This window comes from Schistosoma mansoni, chromosome 2, assembly GCF_000237925.1.
Source record: "Schistosoma mansoni strain Puerto Rico chromosome 2, complete genome".
NCBI lineage: Eukaryota > Metazoa > Platyhelminthes > Trematoda > Strigeidida > Schistosomatidae > Schistosoma > Schistosoma mansoni.
In genome coordinates this window covers 4685378-4702302 of record NC_031496.1, presented here as the reverse complement: position 1 = coordinate 4702302, position 16925 = coordinate 4685378, and the positions used below count along the sequence as shown (strand labels likewise).

General features: G+C 37.8%; 1 protein-coding gene across 1 annotated transcript; it reads left to right on the top strand.

The window, feature by feature from the left end:
• The first annotated feature begins 15038 nt into the window (after positions 1 to 15038).
• On the top strand, positions 15039 to 16708 carry Smp_037530 (Thioredoxin (mitochondrial), Trx M). Its single transcript, XM_018795408.1, has 3 exons — positions 15039 to 15424; positions 15568 to 15688; positions 16384 to 16708. The coding sequence occupies exons 1-3, from the start codon at positions 15342 to 15344 to the stop codon at positions 16504 to 16506; spliced, it is 327 nt and encodes a 108-aa protein (XP_018649724.1). The 5' UTR covers positions 15039 to 15341; the 3' UTR covers positions 16507 to 16708.
• Positions 16709 to 16925: the final 217 nt, after the last annotated feature.

Genomic DNA, 16925 nt, shown 5'->3' with positions numbered 1-16925 from the left:
ACCGAAAAATCAGCGGTGGACGATCAACTTAATGCTAAGCCTTCTTGTTTAACACGCTATGGTAGACTTATTAAGAAGCCCAAACGTTATGTACATTTTATTGACTAGCACAATTAAAAACATTCAATCATATGCATTACATTGTGAAGTTACTCAATTTTCTAATAAAAGCTATTTATTTTCCTTACATGTACATTTAATAATTGCATTCATTTATTATCACTGGTTTTGCCAATTTTTTTTAATAAGGAAAATTGTCATAGTAGTAAACCAGTGGACGCTAACTATTCATTAAAATGTACACACAACAACAACAACAACAAAAAATCAATCCAGTTTTTTAATTTTATGAGTCTATTAATAGTTTTGCACATTTTATTATTATTATTAGCAAACCTAAACTTTTTAATGCTCGTTTATTCAGTTTCATTTTGCGTAGCATAGCTTATATTATTAACGTGCCATTTATTCCTATCTCCACCATTTTTTTCCGTTATTACAGTAAATACTGTTTTATGTACATTTATACACAATATTTCTCAATTTTTGTTGTTCATATTGTAATCAGTATACCTCCGGACACTCTGAGGGGAGCTATGTGGAGAAAGGACCATAAAACCTATTTTGTAAATAATTTTTCATAGTTTTCGCATGTATTTTGTGTATTTTCATATTCTGTACATTTAGCATTAAACAATTGTACTTGTTGTTTAAGTGTATTACTTCGAACACTTGCAATTTGACTTCCTTCCGTTTTGAGTACAACATATCACGACATTGTTACTGCTACCCAATAAATACACTCTAATTCACATCTACATCGTTCTACCGTGTCTGCTAATATGTTAAATGAAATATTAATCGCATATCATCTACGTTTATAGACAATTGTGACATTCTCATTGAATTCTGCACTTGATAAATCTACTGGATCCATATCGTCCATATTGGGATTACTAATCTTTTGTAATTGTGGATTATCCGGACCAAACTCAACTGAACGCGCAATAGCCTGAAGAATTAAGTAACGTCCCTTACTTTTATCTGTGTGTAATTAACTAATTATTATATAAACTTTAGACATAATATTTTTGTTGCTATCTTTTGGTTATCGTATGTTTTTGTTCACCATATATATATATATATATATATATATATATATATATATAAGCAATGATGTATGAAGTTCCAAAAAGGAACAGACTGACAGTACATTAGTTGGTGTACCAGATAACGTCGGGCTCATCACTGAAGATATCACAGATATTGTAGTTTGACAACACTTTACCAGCAACACGTGTAATTTGATCGCTCCCACTCATTAAAATCAAAAGTCAGAAGCGAGGAGTTCGAAAGGTATATTTCATGGTGACACCTGGGGTTTTTTCACTGTCCGTATATTCATGGCTTTTCGTTGATTATGGTGTTGTCGTGAACTCTGAAGTGACACAGTCCCCGTTTTGACATTTTCTTCAGTATTATGGATAACCCTCTTCTGTCGCCGAGTCGAACCAGTGCTGAGTGTCTAGTTGTACGTACCAGTGGTATATTCTGAAGGATTATGAGACTGTAGATGGCGTCGAGTTTTGATGGACAATAATCACCACTACAATACGATTACGCGCCCGAAAACGACTTATACCTTTGATGACTCGCAAACCAGAAGGCTTTAATTAGTCCAGATAAAGTATATTTATTGGCGATCTCGTGGTACCGAAAGAATACCGAGACGTGCCAAGGAGTACAGGCAAAATGGGCAGAGCGTAAGAAAGTTCGAACCAAAAAAGGCGGATAGCGGAACACGAAGTGAGTTTGATACAGTTAAACAAGTACAGAAAAACAATCGTTGGTACAAATGGATACAATGATAATAATTGTTTCTATTATTCCAATCGTGTTCTCGTCGAGACAAGCCGGTCACTACGGGAGCTCCCCCTAAAAGCAATTTCGATACGAAGCGGTTTCGTTCGTGGGACTGATCGTGAAACGTGCAATTGTAGGACGAAGGCGTTGGCAGAACAGGAAGTGATCGTTGATCCTCGACTTGCCACCATAGGTCTTCGACGTAGAACGGTACGAGGAGGAACGTACTGTATTGATTGTTTGGGTTAGCGTGCTACACCAGAATGATTTGTATCCAGAATCTGAAGATTGTGTTCGTAGAGGTCCAGACCAGAAACGCTGTAGACGTAGGACGAAACCAGATTGAGCCAAGGAACCAGGTACGACCAGAATAACCATGTTCGGGACCAAATGTATAACATACGTATTTGGATCCAGAGAGATCGACTGAGTGCGTTGACTAGAGTGTGGGTGATCAGGCCAGCTTTCGCCAAGGTTGAATGAAGTCGACGATAACAATTCAGCGATGGTCGGAGGCTCAGGCTCGGGGTAAATAAAAAATCAAAGGACAAGAGAAAAGTGTAGCATGCATGTAGTATAGGGGCAGGGTCCTATACTTTATCCGCTGTTGGTTGTGAGGTTAGTCGAATGATACCAGAAGTCAGATGCGAAGAGGTAGGAAAGATATACTTGATGCGTTATCAATATATCGAGAAGCGTTTGCTCTTATCTGGCTAGTGAACGTAGGAGCAGTGTCCCACGCTTGGTCGAAACGTGATCTGGCACGAATGCATGACCGAAAGCCTTCAGTTAAACAAGTCCACTTAAACAACGTGGTCAGTATCCAATGTCGAACATTTAGAAAGCTATTGATTTTGGGGAATTATTTACAGCTTGTTATGCTTGTGGTCGAGTTGATGATTAGTTGATGGGTGAGGTGATGAGACCGCCAATTAGGGAGCAGCGAATTATCGGTTGGAACAGTGACACACGAAACCATACGAGCAGACTAGAGTGCTAACCGGTCCTACGATCTGCCTAGCCCAGCCAGTTAAGTCCAAAACACCAATAACAGCCTCAGTGGTATGAATCATTGTATTTCAAACATACTTAGTTTATATACCAACTAAACAAGCCATATCGACCCATAAAATAGATAATAACATTTGTACAATATTTAGCCGAATGTGACTGTGAATAGTAATCAACAAACTGACGATAACTCAAGAATCGTATGATAATAAGTCAAAGGTCAAAATAAAGTTAATGATAAGAGAAATACGAATATGAATAGTTCAGTCACGTAATAATTGTACAATAGGAAGTAGGCATATTACATTGATTCATAAATAGACCTAAAGTTACCATTCGTAATTCTCTTCGGGATACAACACAGCTACAGATCACTTCCCCCCTAGTGATGTAGTGATGACCCTAAGACGTGACCAGCCAGAAGTTTAAACCCAACGAGTTTGTCGTTGGTAAACACTCTTCTGATAGCTTGCTATGTTTAACAGCGCCTGGTGGTCTTCCCTTATACTAAGGGACAATAAAGTACAACATAGTAATAAGGAAACAGAGTACAATGAAAATTTCGGTTCCTTGTGAAACTTCTTCGTTCTTTTTCAGCCCTCCTGGAAAAGAGAAAAAAAGAACGTGTGAGTGCATGTCAAAAATACACGTACTTGTGTAAGGACACAAAATGAGCGGGAAAAAATAAACTAATACACTTGCGATAGCGTAAAAGCGATTGGAAAAAAATTGTTATTTTTGGTTTTTTTATATGAAGAAAAAATATATATACGTTCATAAGTAAAAAAATTGTTTTTTTTGAAATAAATATATAAAAATAAGTATATCAAAATAGTCCTTTTTTATAATAAATAATGCTAAGGGAACTCGAGATAAAGTTTGTGTCTTACGTGCAACGGCTGTTTAGATGTTCTGGAAATCTTACTCTTCTTCCAGAACGCGTTATTTTAGGTTTATTTTCCGATGTTGACGAAATATCAAGGTGTGTGTCGGCTGTCTTGTGGGGTATTACGAGTATGGGAGCCGTGTCGTTCGATTGTACGGAAGGAAAATCGACGTAGCTAGGGTTTCCTTCTAAGTTCGTTGCTTTTAGGAGATCGATACTGATGCTATCGTTCGTGCCTTTCTTATCAACTACATAGTACTTAGGTTCACTTTGAAGAACTTTGAAGGGTCCTTCGTGTGCTGATTCGAGAGGTCGTCGATGTGAGTCTCGACGAACGAAGACGTGTGTACTATGTCGTAAGTCAGGTTGAACGAAAACACCAGTTGATTGAGGTCGAGTGTGAGCAAGTTTAGCTGAACGTAAAGCGTTTGTAAGCCTACTCGTGTAAGAGCTTAGATCCATGTTCAATGAAGAAGCTGGAGGATATACGAATTCTCCTGGGAGTCGGAGTGCCGTTCCACAAACGAGTTGAGATGCAGTGTATCTAATGTCAACTTTCACTGCATTGCGGATACCTAGCAAGACGAGTGGAAGAGTGTCTGTCCACTGTGAAACGTTTGTAGCTGATTGTGAAGCTTTAAGTTGTTGATGAAAATGTTCTACCAACCCGTTCGCTTGTGGGTGATAGGCGGTCGTTTGGAAACGAGTGGTTCCTAATAATGAGGTCAGACAACGGAGAAGTCCAGATTCGAACTGGCGTCCGCGGTCTGTAGTGATGGTTGAAGGGCAGCCGAAATTTGCTACCCATCGTTCGACGAAAGCGCGAGCCACTGTTTCAGCAGTAATGTCCTTAATAGGTACTACTTCTGGCCATCGAATAAAACGGTCTACGCATGTTAAGAGATATGAGTATCCGTTTGAATCGGGTAACGGTCCTACCAAATATAGATGAACATGGTCGAAACGAGCATCAGGGGTTTTGAAAGAGCCTAAGGGACATTTGTTGTGTCTAATTACCTTAGATTTCTGGCAGCTCACACAGGAGCGTGCCCACTTCCTCACGTCTTTATTCATACCAGGCCAGCAAAACCGTTCGGCTATAAGCTTGATTGTTGCACGAACACCTGGATGAGAAAGATTGTACAACGTATTGAAGACGTTGCGTCGATAATGTTTTGGAACGATTGTACGATCCTTACCTGCAGATGTGTCACATAGTAAGGTTTCCTTACCTGTCCCCATCTGCTTGGGGAATTATTAACAGCTACAATATGAACAGACATGTTACCTAAAATAGCTGACTATAGATAATTAAGCATATAAACCCAAAAAATAAACTACAAACTGATGAGACTTACCTGAAAACGTTGAGTTTATTTCCACTGTCACTTCGTGGTATTCAGAAACAGAAGGCCCGACAACCATTTAGCCCCTCAAGGTTGCATGGACTAGAGTGAGGTGATTTTAAAAGTAGGGTGTCCAAGTAGGTGACGAGTAGTGGATCTTACCTTTGTCATTAAGAATCATGTTTCTTGACCAGATTAAGTCATTTCCAACCACTAGGCTTAGGAACTTGAATTAATTGCTCCATCTTCCGGTTTTGGGGAAAATTTCATCATTTTGAGGAAACTTCGGGGTGCTACAATAGAAAATTTTAGGGTAATGCGACGAAACCCCACAACTTCCCACGATTTAGGGTATTTCCTCAAAATTTCAGGTTGCTTTGTGGAAATCCCCAGACCTAGGTCAGGAGATCTCAGAGGACATAACAGGCGAGTTTGTTAACAAATAAAACACCCATGGCATACAGGTTATTACACCGTCATTAATTCTTGAATAGCAATATAAATTGAGAAGATATACTCATGTCTTCCTCTTTTATATTTACTTGCGATCAGTAAGTATATTAGATCTGAATACTGGGCGTGAGTTCCTAACACTAAGATTAATTCGCTATGATCAACTCGCCACGAGGTATCTTTTAATCGACTTCAAATGCATAAAAGCCACTTCAATATTCAAGCAGGAAAAATAAGAACTATCTCCATACATGCAACATTAATAGTTGGTAGAAATGTACTCTGATTTCAAATGTGAGCTTCAGACAAGTGCGAAATGAAACATCCTATGTCGTTGTCTGCAAATTCACATTTTACCACAAAACTTCGAGGATTCATTAAGATCAACTTCTACTTCTAACAGTGGCAAAGTGGTAGTTTTTTGAGTGAAGTAGTAGAAGTCGTATGCCAGATTTACCCGTCACTGAAGTATTTAGAGGCACAAAATAGTGTATCCAGTTGGTGCCTGCAAGTGAAAACAGGCGACTCTATGCATCACATGATGAGTTAATTTAATATTGTAAATGGCTTGTTCTCATTGTTCCTGTGTTACAGTTTTGTTGATAACTGGTTCTTAATTCAACGACCGGATAGGCGTGTCTGTGGTTACGTGATTCAGTTAGACCCATGTAACATAGAAAAAAAAGTGGAGCATCGCCTTATTTGCTAAGGAGTTCAACTTTCAGCCATCAAGTCTCAAATTCGTACACTGCTACACATCATTTTGGCTACTGGATAGTATCACATCACGTACCCAAGTGTCTGATAAATGAATTAACTTCCCCATATTCACATATATATCATTTCAGATTTCAATACATATGTTTATAACATCCACAGCTTCAAATAAATCGCATTCGCTCATATGAATTTTAGATGGTCAAGATTTGTCGCTCAGGTGGATGATTTTGGTGGTTTCGTTTCCCAAGCTAGATGGTTTGGTCGTGAACCTTTATCTGTTCTTGTGAACAAGAATCAGACCAAAAGGAGATACATTAAAAGTGGAAATTCAGATAATGACAGGCTAACGTCCAACAATAATCAGTCGAGATCGAGGGCGACAGGATATGCAGTTAAACACATGTGGAGGAATCCGATTATTTCACTTCTACCTGGAAATTGTGCTGGTTATTTTGTTCAAAAAAGACAATGAAGTTTCCACGACTAAACCACCCAGCTCAGAAAGAACCCCATTAACATCGCATTTACTGCGGCTGAGTTGCACCAAATCTGACAATAATCACGTGTGATTTATTATCTACTTGAACTATTATAATTTCGATATTTAAAGTCTGCTTTCTGAAAATAAACCTTGGTGCAAAATGTTATTGAACGTTTGTTAAAGATTCTTATGATAATTCATATCTTCAGTCTCTCAAAGTGGCGATCTTGACCTCAAAACATCACTCCATTGTGTTTTTGGATAACATAGAAGTCACTCACTGAATTTCCATGCCTAAAATATAGGAAAGTAAATTTGTTTTCCTAATGTACAGAGGTGGTTGGTACCAAAAACATCTTACACTATTAGACAGGAATATTTAAAATTTTGCATGTTTTATTAAAACCGTTAATGCTTTGCTATTTTACACCAAAATGTTAGATTATCCTATTCAGTAGTGAGTTGTTACCAATTATCTTACAATATTGGCTCCGGTAACTTGCGTATGCTTCACTCGTAACCTCACAGTGGTTCCTACGTGAGATGGTCTTAAAAAAGTACCTCAAGGCTAAGGATAGATATTCTGGGTTATCATCTGTCGGCTCATCATAACCTCTCTCAGGTGCCTTTGTACGGCAGAGGGTGGGTAGAGTCCGCTCTCCCTCTCCACAGCCCCCACACACATCAATGTTAATTGTACCGACCTCGTTGTTGTGTGGCGCATATCTATTTAACGCCTCATTGTACCAATGTTCATGTGTGAAAATAAATCCTAGATAAAGTCCCAAAGATCAAGTAAGCGAATGGAAAGACCAAAGTACGAAATTCAGCAAAGGGATCTTCCGACAAATTTGTTATTAAGCCATACATTCGACATATATATGGAATTTTAAGGACTAATTCCATGAGGTAAGAAATATAAATGATGATGCCATAAAAAGATGTTAAAACAAAGTTGTATAGTGTAAATAATAACAGCGAAAGGTTATATGCAGGTAGAAAGTTGTGTAAAAATTGATCGAACACTAGATTAGCTAGAAATATTATTAAATATGACTTAAAATCCAAGTTAACAGAAATCGTACCTATACTGAGGTTGTGTACTAAGTAAATAAGCCTTATCATTCTAAGGCGGGCGAAAGTAATCTTGGTTGTATTATCGTAAGCTATAGCATTTAAGGTCCTTGTTATCACATAATTTCCCGTTTTTCATCTTTACGTGATCTTCATAATTGTTTGAGTATATCAGTCTCCTTTACACTAACATAAAGTTTATAATTGTCATCTGGGAATTTCTGTCTTGAATGCCCACTTGCAGTACATTTCTTATTCGTTTGAGGAAAAACGATCATCCAGACATGTTTATGAATGTATTTAGTACAGCTTCAAACGAACAGCTATAAAAGTTATTGTTAGCTAGCACAGGACAGTGGTTTAAAATATAACTGTAGGGTTGGAGTTCTCTTATGTAGGTTTTGCTGTGAATTGATTAGAGATCTCAACTGTTAAAACCGATGCATAGAGTGCTAATCGATAAATGATAAGCAATCGTGAGGAGTGTGACTGAGATGATGGCTACTCACAAGATCGTATAATTGGCTTAGTCCCCTAAATGACTAGAAATCAAAGACAAAACCAGATGAGTAGTTTTTTCACGTTATGAAATAACATGCTTCTATACAATACTTGAACATTAGATAAACACAATAAAATATAGGCGACTAAGGAGAATTAGCGTGTAGGTCAATCATTCTCCAGTCAATTAAGACCTGACTGTTAGGCCTAATCTTTGGGCATCGTATCACGTTTATCCATCTGTCACAACTTTACGACTGGAATCCTAGAGATTACTGAAATTTGTGACTTGGAATGTTATCAATATAGAGTGAAAGCCAGTAGATAAAACTTCTTGGGGTCAGTCGTGGGATACTTGTTATGATGTTTCACAACATCTTTTAAGGAACACAAAAGTAAACATCAATGTTTCGAACATGAATCACTAAATCTATACGAATATATATCGTGCTTAAGCTTTGTATGGATATCTGGCGTGATAAATTAGTGCCTAGACCAGTTCGCTTTCAATCATTGGGTTGCTGGTTCTAACCATGCGCTACTTTTTTCGATCTCAGAAGTCAGATGATAACCTATTTACCAAGTCCAGTTTTATGTTTTTGACCTTTTTGAACCGGATTCTACTGCCTGAATTGAATCAGATGGTCATATTCGGATCAGTAGCTACATATAAAGCAGAGTGATTTAACCATTAATCTGTCGAGTAACATCACCAACCCTCACATAAAGTGTACCACAAAGCCCGAGAACATACTCTCATGTACTTGGGTGTTAAGTTATACTGTTATCATCTGGCTAATGCTTATATTTATGGCGTAGACTAATAAACTCACTTAATTCAGGCTTCTCAGTCAATCGCTTCGACTTAGGAGCCCGGACAGTATCCTAGCTTTCACACAAGTCGGATTTGTAAGGCGTATATACATTTGGTGTCTCTTCGTACCAGTATTTATGTGTTCAAATAAATCAATAAATTTCAGTCGACCTGATATGCAATGAGAATGTCAAAGTTTGATGTTTGGATGTAAATGTTTTGTCTTTGGAAACTTATGGTACTGTTTTGTTTCGACAGATTGTGTGTCTAAAAGTCGTCCGCTTGTTGCTAGTTGGAAAGTGTTCCTTTGGAATTGTGTTGGTATTTCATTTGATTGAGCTGCCTTTATTGAATATCCTGATGGTTTAGAAATTTGTTAGCACAACATTTATACATTTATTATCACTGTTAAACTAGCCTTGTGTGCTTCTATGGTTTATACATGACGTGTCTGTTTTGTTTCTTACTGATTATTCTCAATAATATTTTTATGTACCACACCATATGTTTCAAGTTTTAACTGTTTTCTACTTTGTAGTTGTTATTTAACAAAACTCAAACTTAGATGACTAATGATGAAGGGTTGCAGCGTCAGCTGCTTCAAGAATTACAAAAACAACGATTCCAACAATTGGGTCATCAGTTAACTTCAATCTGTTGGGATAAATGTGTTACAAAATTAAGTACTTCACTTGACTCTAGAACTGAGGATTGTATAGTTAATTGTGTAGAGCGTTACATTGATGTTTCCGGCGCACTTACTCGTCGTCAGAATGAAACACGTTTAGGATTTATGGATGTACAACCTAATGATTAGTTAATAAAAACCCATTGATTGCAAGCTTCTTTCTTCTCAATTCAAACCTTTGGCTTTTTTTAAAATAATTCACTGACCTGACTTATATTTCAGATGATTAATTTCCCTTCAATACGGTAAGATGTCAATAAAATGTATGTAATGTTTTATTTGTTACTTTCAGTCTGCTTAAATGCACTGTTGGATCTGCATTTTGTTCAGTAGGTCTTATTTTCAAATAAAATAAATACTAAAAAATAATGCTAATTAAAACAACCAGGTGCCATTTTCACGTTTATTATCAAATACTACCACTTATCCGGAGTACGGAATTATAAATATTCAAGATGATAGTGATTTTCATAAACGTGTATTAAATAATCCAGCACCCGTCATCGTTGACTTTCATGCTAAATGGTGAGTGACTACTGTGTAACCTATACAGAATTTAATAGTAATTTTCAATTGATGTCCCAAAAGATACTGGTCGAAAGCTGTGTATCGCTTCTCCTCATGTGTTTAGACTAACTAAATTTGATTTTTCATCATTAAGGATTCTTAGTATGAGTGAGTGTGCTATCAACCGGATCAAAAGTTATAGTTCTGGAATATGTTTTCATTTTTAAAGAAAATCATTGCAGGATTGTATCGTTCTCAATTTTAGACTCGAAATCTTGAGAATACTTTGGTTTTGCCATTAGTTCGAATAGTGTTGGGGTTGTTTGTGACACTAAGTGTCTTTGATTTACTCACAATTATATGATATAATGTATCGCTTTTGTGTCTCTGTCTTATAAGTTCTTATGGCGAAGTAATTTTTAAGAAGCAATGAATGCTCATACTGTAGGTATTGTTTAATAGTGGAGTCTAGGAAACTGAGACTCAATCCTGAAACTCGTCTCCTTAAATACCAGTGGTTCATCTATTCGAGTATTAAATTACATTAAACATGTAGTTTGTTTTAATGTGAGCATGAATACTGTAATGTATCGGGGACGTCTCCGCTACATACAGTAGAACTGTCTTGACATTTGTATTGAAAATTATAATATTAGTGTTGGTTGACAATTCTTTTGAGTTCCAGATGTTCTTCAGTTGTAAATATGCTGCTCTTGCTTTTCTGATCCGCGCCCTCATATCTGCATCAGATCCACCGTGTTCATCGATGATGCTGCCCAGATATGTAAAGGTTTTTACATCCTCCAAAGCTTCTCCGTCAAGTGTGATTCGACTGGTGCATGCTGTATTGTATCGGAGAGTCTTGCTTTTCTCTTTGTGTATATTGAAACCTACTGCTTCTGAGGCTACTGCTACACCGGTCGTTTTCTGCATTTGTTGTTGCGTGTGTGATAGGAGAGCCAGATCATCTATGAAGTCTAAATCATCCAGCTGCATCCTAGTTGTCCATTGTATCCCGTGCTTTCCTCCAGATGTTGACGTCTTCATGATCCAGTCGATCACCAGGAGAAAGAGAAAGGGTGAGAGTAAGCAACCTTGTCTGACACCGGTCTTTACCCCAAACGAGTCAGTGAGTTGTCCTCCATGCATGATTTCGCAGTTTAATCCACCAAAGGAATTCCGTATGATATTGACTATCTTCTCAGGCACGCCGTGGTGTCGAAGAAGCCTCCATAGTGTTGTCCTGTCCACGCTATCAAATACTTTCTCGTAGTCAATGAAGTTGATATAGAGTGATGAATTCCATTCAATTGATTGTTCCACAATGATCCGTAGAGTTGCGGTTTGGTCTGTACACGATCGATCCTTACAGAATCCAGCCTGTTGATCTCGAAGTTCGGTGTCTATGAAGTCCTTCATTCTGCTTAACAATACCCTGTTGAAGACTTTTCCTGGTATTGAGAGAAGAGTGATGCCCTTGTAGTTAACATACTTTCTGAGATCGCTCTTGTTTGGCTGGTATTGATTGCTGCCTTTTGTTCCTCCTTTCTTGAATCTTATCCAGTGTACCAACAGTGATCCATTCCTTGTGATGGTGCTTCTTGTGGCCCAGAACCTCCTGACATGTTGATACTTTCCAGTTGCTCTCCATAGTAGTTCCCTCTCAACTGAGTACATCATGAAAGGCTTGGAACCTGTTGCTGATTTATTTATTTAAACACATAAATATTGGTACAAGGTTGCACCAAATATATATGCGCCGCACAAATCTCATTCGACTTGTGTGAGGGCTGTGATACTGCCCAGGTGCCTAAACTGAAGCAGGTTGTTTTCTTAAGAGACCACACCCGGAGCCTTTGACCTAAATGTTTGATCCACAAGGCAGTGGAGCATCGTGAGGAGATGCAGTCTCATGGTAGCCGGTGACCAACCACTGATTCATACTCCATTTGTTCCCTCAGGATACTGCAGCTCATGTGCACCATTGGTTTGGAGTCAGGGTTTTCCAACTACCCTAGGTGTACTTTCCGTGTCCACCAACCCAGTTAAAGCTCTGAACATTCGCTTTTCATCCTCTCGATTTCGTAAACACCCGCGCCATGAGGAGGCAGTGAGTAGGACTTCCTTGTCAGAGGCTATATACGCGTGGCCATGCGGGAGCATTTCGAGAGGGAGAGCGAACTCTCCCCACTATCGGCCGTACCAGGGCATTTGGGGGTACCTATGGCTGAGGGCTATCTTGAATTTGTTGAGTTTGTCAGTATCCCGAAGAAAAGCCATATTAAACTTTTGTGATGTTGTCCGCCCCTTTGTCCAGTGCTTCTTAAGTTTTAATTTCATCTTGGCGACCAGCAAGTGATGATCTGAGGCTACATTAGCTCCGCTCTTGGTTCTCACGTCCTCCTGAACTTTGTATTGGTGCAGATATATTCGATTTGGTTCTGAGTAGCGTGATCCGGTGAACCCTATGTGGCTTTGTGTATGTGTTCATGTAGGAATATGGTGCCGCCTATCACCAGTTTATTGAAGGCACATAGGTTTTCAAATCTCTCACCATTTTCGTTCCTTTCTCCCAGTCCATATCGTCCCATGTCGTCTTCGTATCCAGTGTTGTCTATTCCAACCTTGGCATTTAAATCTCCTATCAGAATGGTCAGGTCCTTTGTTGGGCACTTCTCGACGATCGACTGCAGCCTATCGTAGAATTGGTCTTTAACGTCTTCATCGTAGTCGTTGGTAGGTGCATAGCATTGGATGACGTTCATTGTGATGCCCTCTTTCTTTGTTTTGAAGGAGGCTTTGATGATCCTTGGTCCATGAGATTCTCATCCTATAAGTGCATTTTGTGCTTGTTTGTACAGCATCAATGCAACTCCTTGTGTATGTGGGGCATTTTGTTCTTCATGACCGGAGTATAACAGAAGTTCCTCTGAAGATAATCGTTGTTGTCCAACCTGCGTCCCATGTGTTTCACTGATCCCAAGCACCTCCAGGTTGTATTTTTTCATTTCTGCAGCAATTTGGAAGACTCTGCCGTTCTCCCACATTGTCCGGACATTCCATGTACCTATAAGAATTGTTGCTCTGGTTGAAAGAAGGTGCATCGGCCTCATGACTTCCGAATGAACTCGGCTTTCATCATGAGGCGTTATAATTATTCCTTCTACTCCCAGGGCAGAGTTTAAATGGTTTGAATAATTTTTTCTGTTTAGTGTTTTTTTAGCGAGTTTGTTTTCTACGGGGTGGGGTCGCTAACCCCATGCCCAACCCTCCTCCTTTACCCGGGCTTGGGACCGGCAGTAGCCCCCGGAGGGGCTACAGGCGGGGTTTTCCCATACACTTAATTACCTTATATCTTGATGTTCAATGATGGTTATCATCTACTTATTTCACTCTGTTTATAAGTCTGGTCAATAATAAATATGCATATATTTTTGTTATATCCTAATGAGTAGGAAATTCGTATTCCTGACGTTTTGTGATTTCATGTAAGCCACTTCTTCAGAGTGAATAAGTGACCGGATCAGGTCACGAAAACTCAGACATAATTTTCTACTCATTGGGATATAACAAAACAAAATATATTTATTTCTACTTGATGCTCAACTTATTTGAAACTATCAATGCCTAAAAAGTATGGTCAGTTATAATCCTAACATGACTTCGTGAAACCACTTGTGGTTGGGTCAAACTGTTATGACGGTTAGCGTCCAAAATCTTGTACCGATGCATGACGTGCTACGCGCGAACTACCCAACTAACTAGTTGAGCGGGAACAGAAGACTGGATGAGAAAGTATATTGACCTACCGAATAAAATGCATACTATACTTCTAATGTTTTCATTTTTTACTACCATTCACTCGACTTGTTTAATTTTTGTCCTGCAAATTTTGTCTCTTTGCTAATTTAAAATGTTACCATTTATAATATGTCCTAATTTGATATGGTGGGTTAGGTTTCATCAGAGGTTTCCATTAACTATGGAAGACTGAAAACCAGAGAGTATTGAGTGAGTGTTTCCTATGTTATGGAGGAGGGTTTTAGTGATTTGATGGAACAAATGTTTGGTCGTTACAGTCACTCTGGTCAATGGATGGTAGAAAAAATGATAGAAAATGTGGTTGGTTAATGGCTGCTCACTAGGCTGTATTCTTGACGTGATCCCTCAAATGATTCGAAATCGAAAATATGATCATTATCCAGATGAATAATTTTCTCATGTCGCAAAATAATATGCTTACATACAAAATACGAACACAAAATAAACATGATAAAATGTAGGCGATTGAAGAAAGTCAGTTTGTTGGTCACTCACTTTCCAATCATTTGTGGTGTGACTGATAGATTTAATACTTATTGACCTTATCATCGTCTTACAGTGGAACTACTCAACAATATATACTCCTAAATGTCCCGATATGGTCAAGATTAGAGGGTTAGCTCTTCCTCTAGAAATACTTTCATATGGGAATAGGTTTATATCCTCTAATAAGGAAGTCATATTTACCGCTTTGATGCAGCTGCAGTGTATTTATGGAGGGAAAAGAGCGAAAAGCGAATGTCTGGTACTTAAACCGTTTGTATGGATACGGACGATGCACCTATAGCAGTTGAAAAACTTTTATTGAAAACCAGTGGTATACATAGGCTCTATGATCTTGTGTAAACAAATGACGTATAGATCTATCCTGGTCACCGATTGCTATGGGAATACACCTGACGTTGTTCGTTATGGATTATACTTCTCTGCCAAGCTGGGAGGTGGCTACGTAAAAAAAATACTTGCTTCAGTGAGTGTCCTGGTCATATACCAGCCCACACAAAAATATGTTAGTAAATTTTTGTGAATAAACTTCTGTGCTCGTTCGGTAAACACTCCTCCTAGAAATTGAGTCCAATACCTTCAGACTTCCTCAATAGCCGTTACCTTTAGAATAAACTGTGGTGTTCGGTACTTTTGCGGTCGATATCAATCTAACTTCAATTAGGGTCTCCATGTGTCACCGCAACGAAACAAGTATTGATAAAATTCCAGGGATTTGTTGGGTAATCAATATTAGAGTTATTCTATGTGAAAGGTATACTTTCCCTAAATTGATACAAATAGCAATATTTGTGCTTGTGAGCTGTTTTTTCTAACTACTTTAAGGGCTAAATTTGTTTGTGTTGGAGAACTCTACGAATAAATTCTTTATTTTTGCTTGTCTTTTTTTAAACCTAGGTGTGGACCTTGTAAAATTTTAGGTCCAAGGTTAGAAAATATAATGAAATCGTATATGAATTCTGTGCTACTCGCTAAAGTTGATATCGATCAGCTAGATAGTGTTGCTGAAAAATATAAGGTAAAATAGTTTTAACATTCAGGCTATTATTAATTTAATTTTTTGTTATTTAGCATCCCAATTAATATTGAAACTGAGTAAATTTTGTACGTCTATATTGTTTTATAATGAATCAAATGTCGGTTGTCTGAAGTAGCATCAAAACATGTGACGGTGACTTTATTGGTTGCTATGTTCGACTTTCAATCATACTATGTAATATGCTGGAGTTTCACTCCACCTACTTAAGTTTGGGCAGGCTGATAAGATCACTAGCCTTCAAAATAATAGGTGACTCAGAACTCAGTATACGAATCTGCACCTGGTAAACGGATTGCAACATAAAAATAGTATTATTATTACTGCTATTATCATTAATTATGAATCGATTCTGAGGGTCTTACGTTCTGTTTCATGGCAGAGTTGTGAGTTCATACATTTGTAAACGCTTTTAATATATGGCAAAACAACTGTCCATTGCTCTCTGATGTACAGTGGTTATGTAGTTGAAGTTTATCCTTGATCTTTTAATACATTTTGGGAATAATTTCAATTGATAAAACCTAATATCATCACCAGTAGCAGGTGTGTAAAAATACACTTCATTCAGCCGATAGATGATGGCTCCAAATATCAAACTTGTATATGACTAATACGTCACACAGTATCTGTCTATTGAATCATTGATTATTTCTTTCTTGTTTATTGTTATTTAGATTAAAGTTGTTCCAACTGTGATTTCCATCAAAAATGGTAAAGAAATTGAACGTTTTGAAGGAAACAAAGAAGAGGAATTCATTAGACGTAGAATAGAAAATGTATTAGCGCATAATGGTTAGGCGAGACAATTCAATATAATAATGCTTGAATTGATAATTTTCTTCAACTAATCACTAACTAATCAACCAATTAATAGATTTCCTACTGTTTTCTTGTTATTAAATATTTTAGGATGTTTTACATGTGCATTTTTTCAGTGTATGGTTGTTATATATGAAACGAATTCTATTAATTCCAAGTGTAACTATACTTGATCATTAATGTGTGCTTTTTGTTTTCTATCATCGAATGATATCTACAGACTAGTCATCGCTTAATAAATGAGAAATTGTTGAAATAACCGTGTTTAGTCGCGACTGTTTATGGAATTCGAAGGTGTGTGTTATATTTATTTGGGACTTATCGGTTAACTGTACTTGTCTTTCTGGAACTGCGAGGTAGTAGTCCTGCATTTAGGCAGATGGTCCTAGGTAGAGAT

Bases quoted from the DNA above. Each gene is read 5' to 3' on its own strand.
- Smp_037530 (XM_018795408.1), top strand. From the start codon at position 15,342: ATGTGTCACCGCAACGAAACAAGTATTGATAAAATTCCAGGGATTTGT. The intron at 15,425-15,567 runs GTATACTTTCCC...TTTTAAACCTAG, and splicing joins AGAGTTATTCTATGTGAAAG to GTGTGGACCTTGTAAAATTT. The intron at 15,689-16,383 runs GTAAAATAGTTT...ATTGTTATTTAG, and splicing joins GTGTTGCTGAAAAATATAAG to ATTAAAGTTGTTCCAACTGT.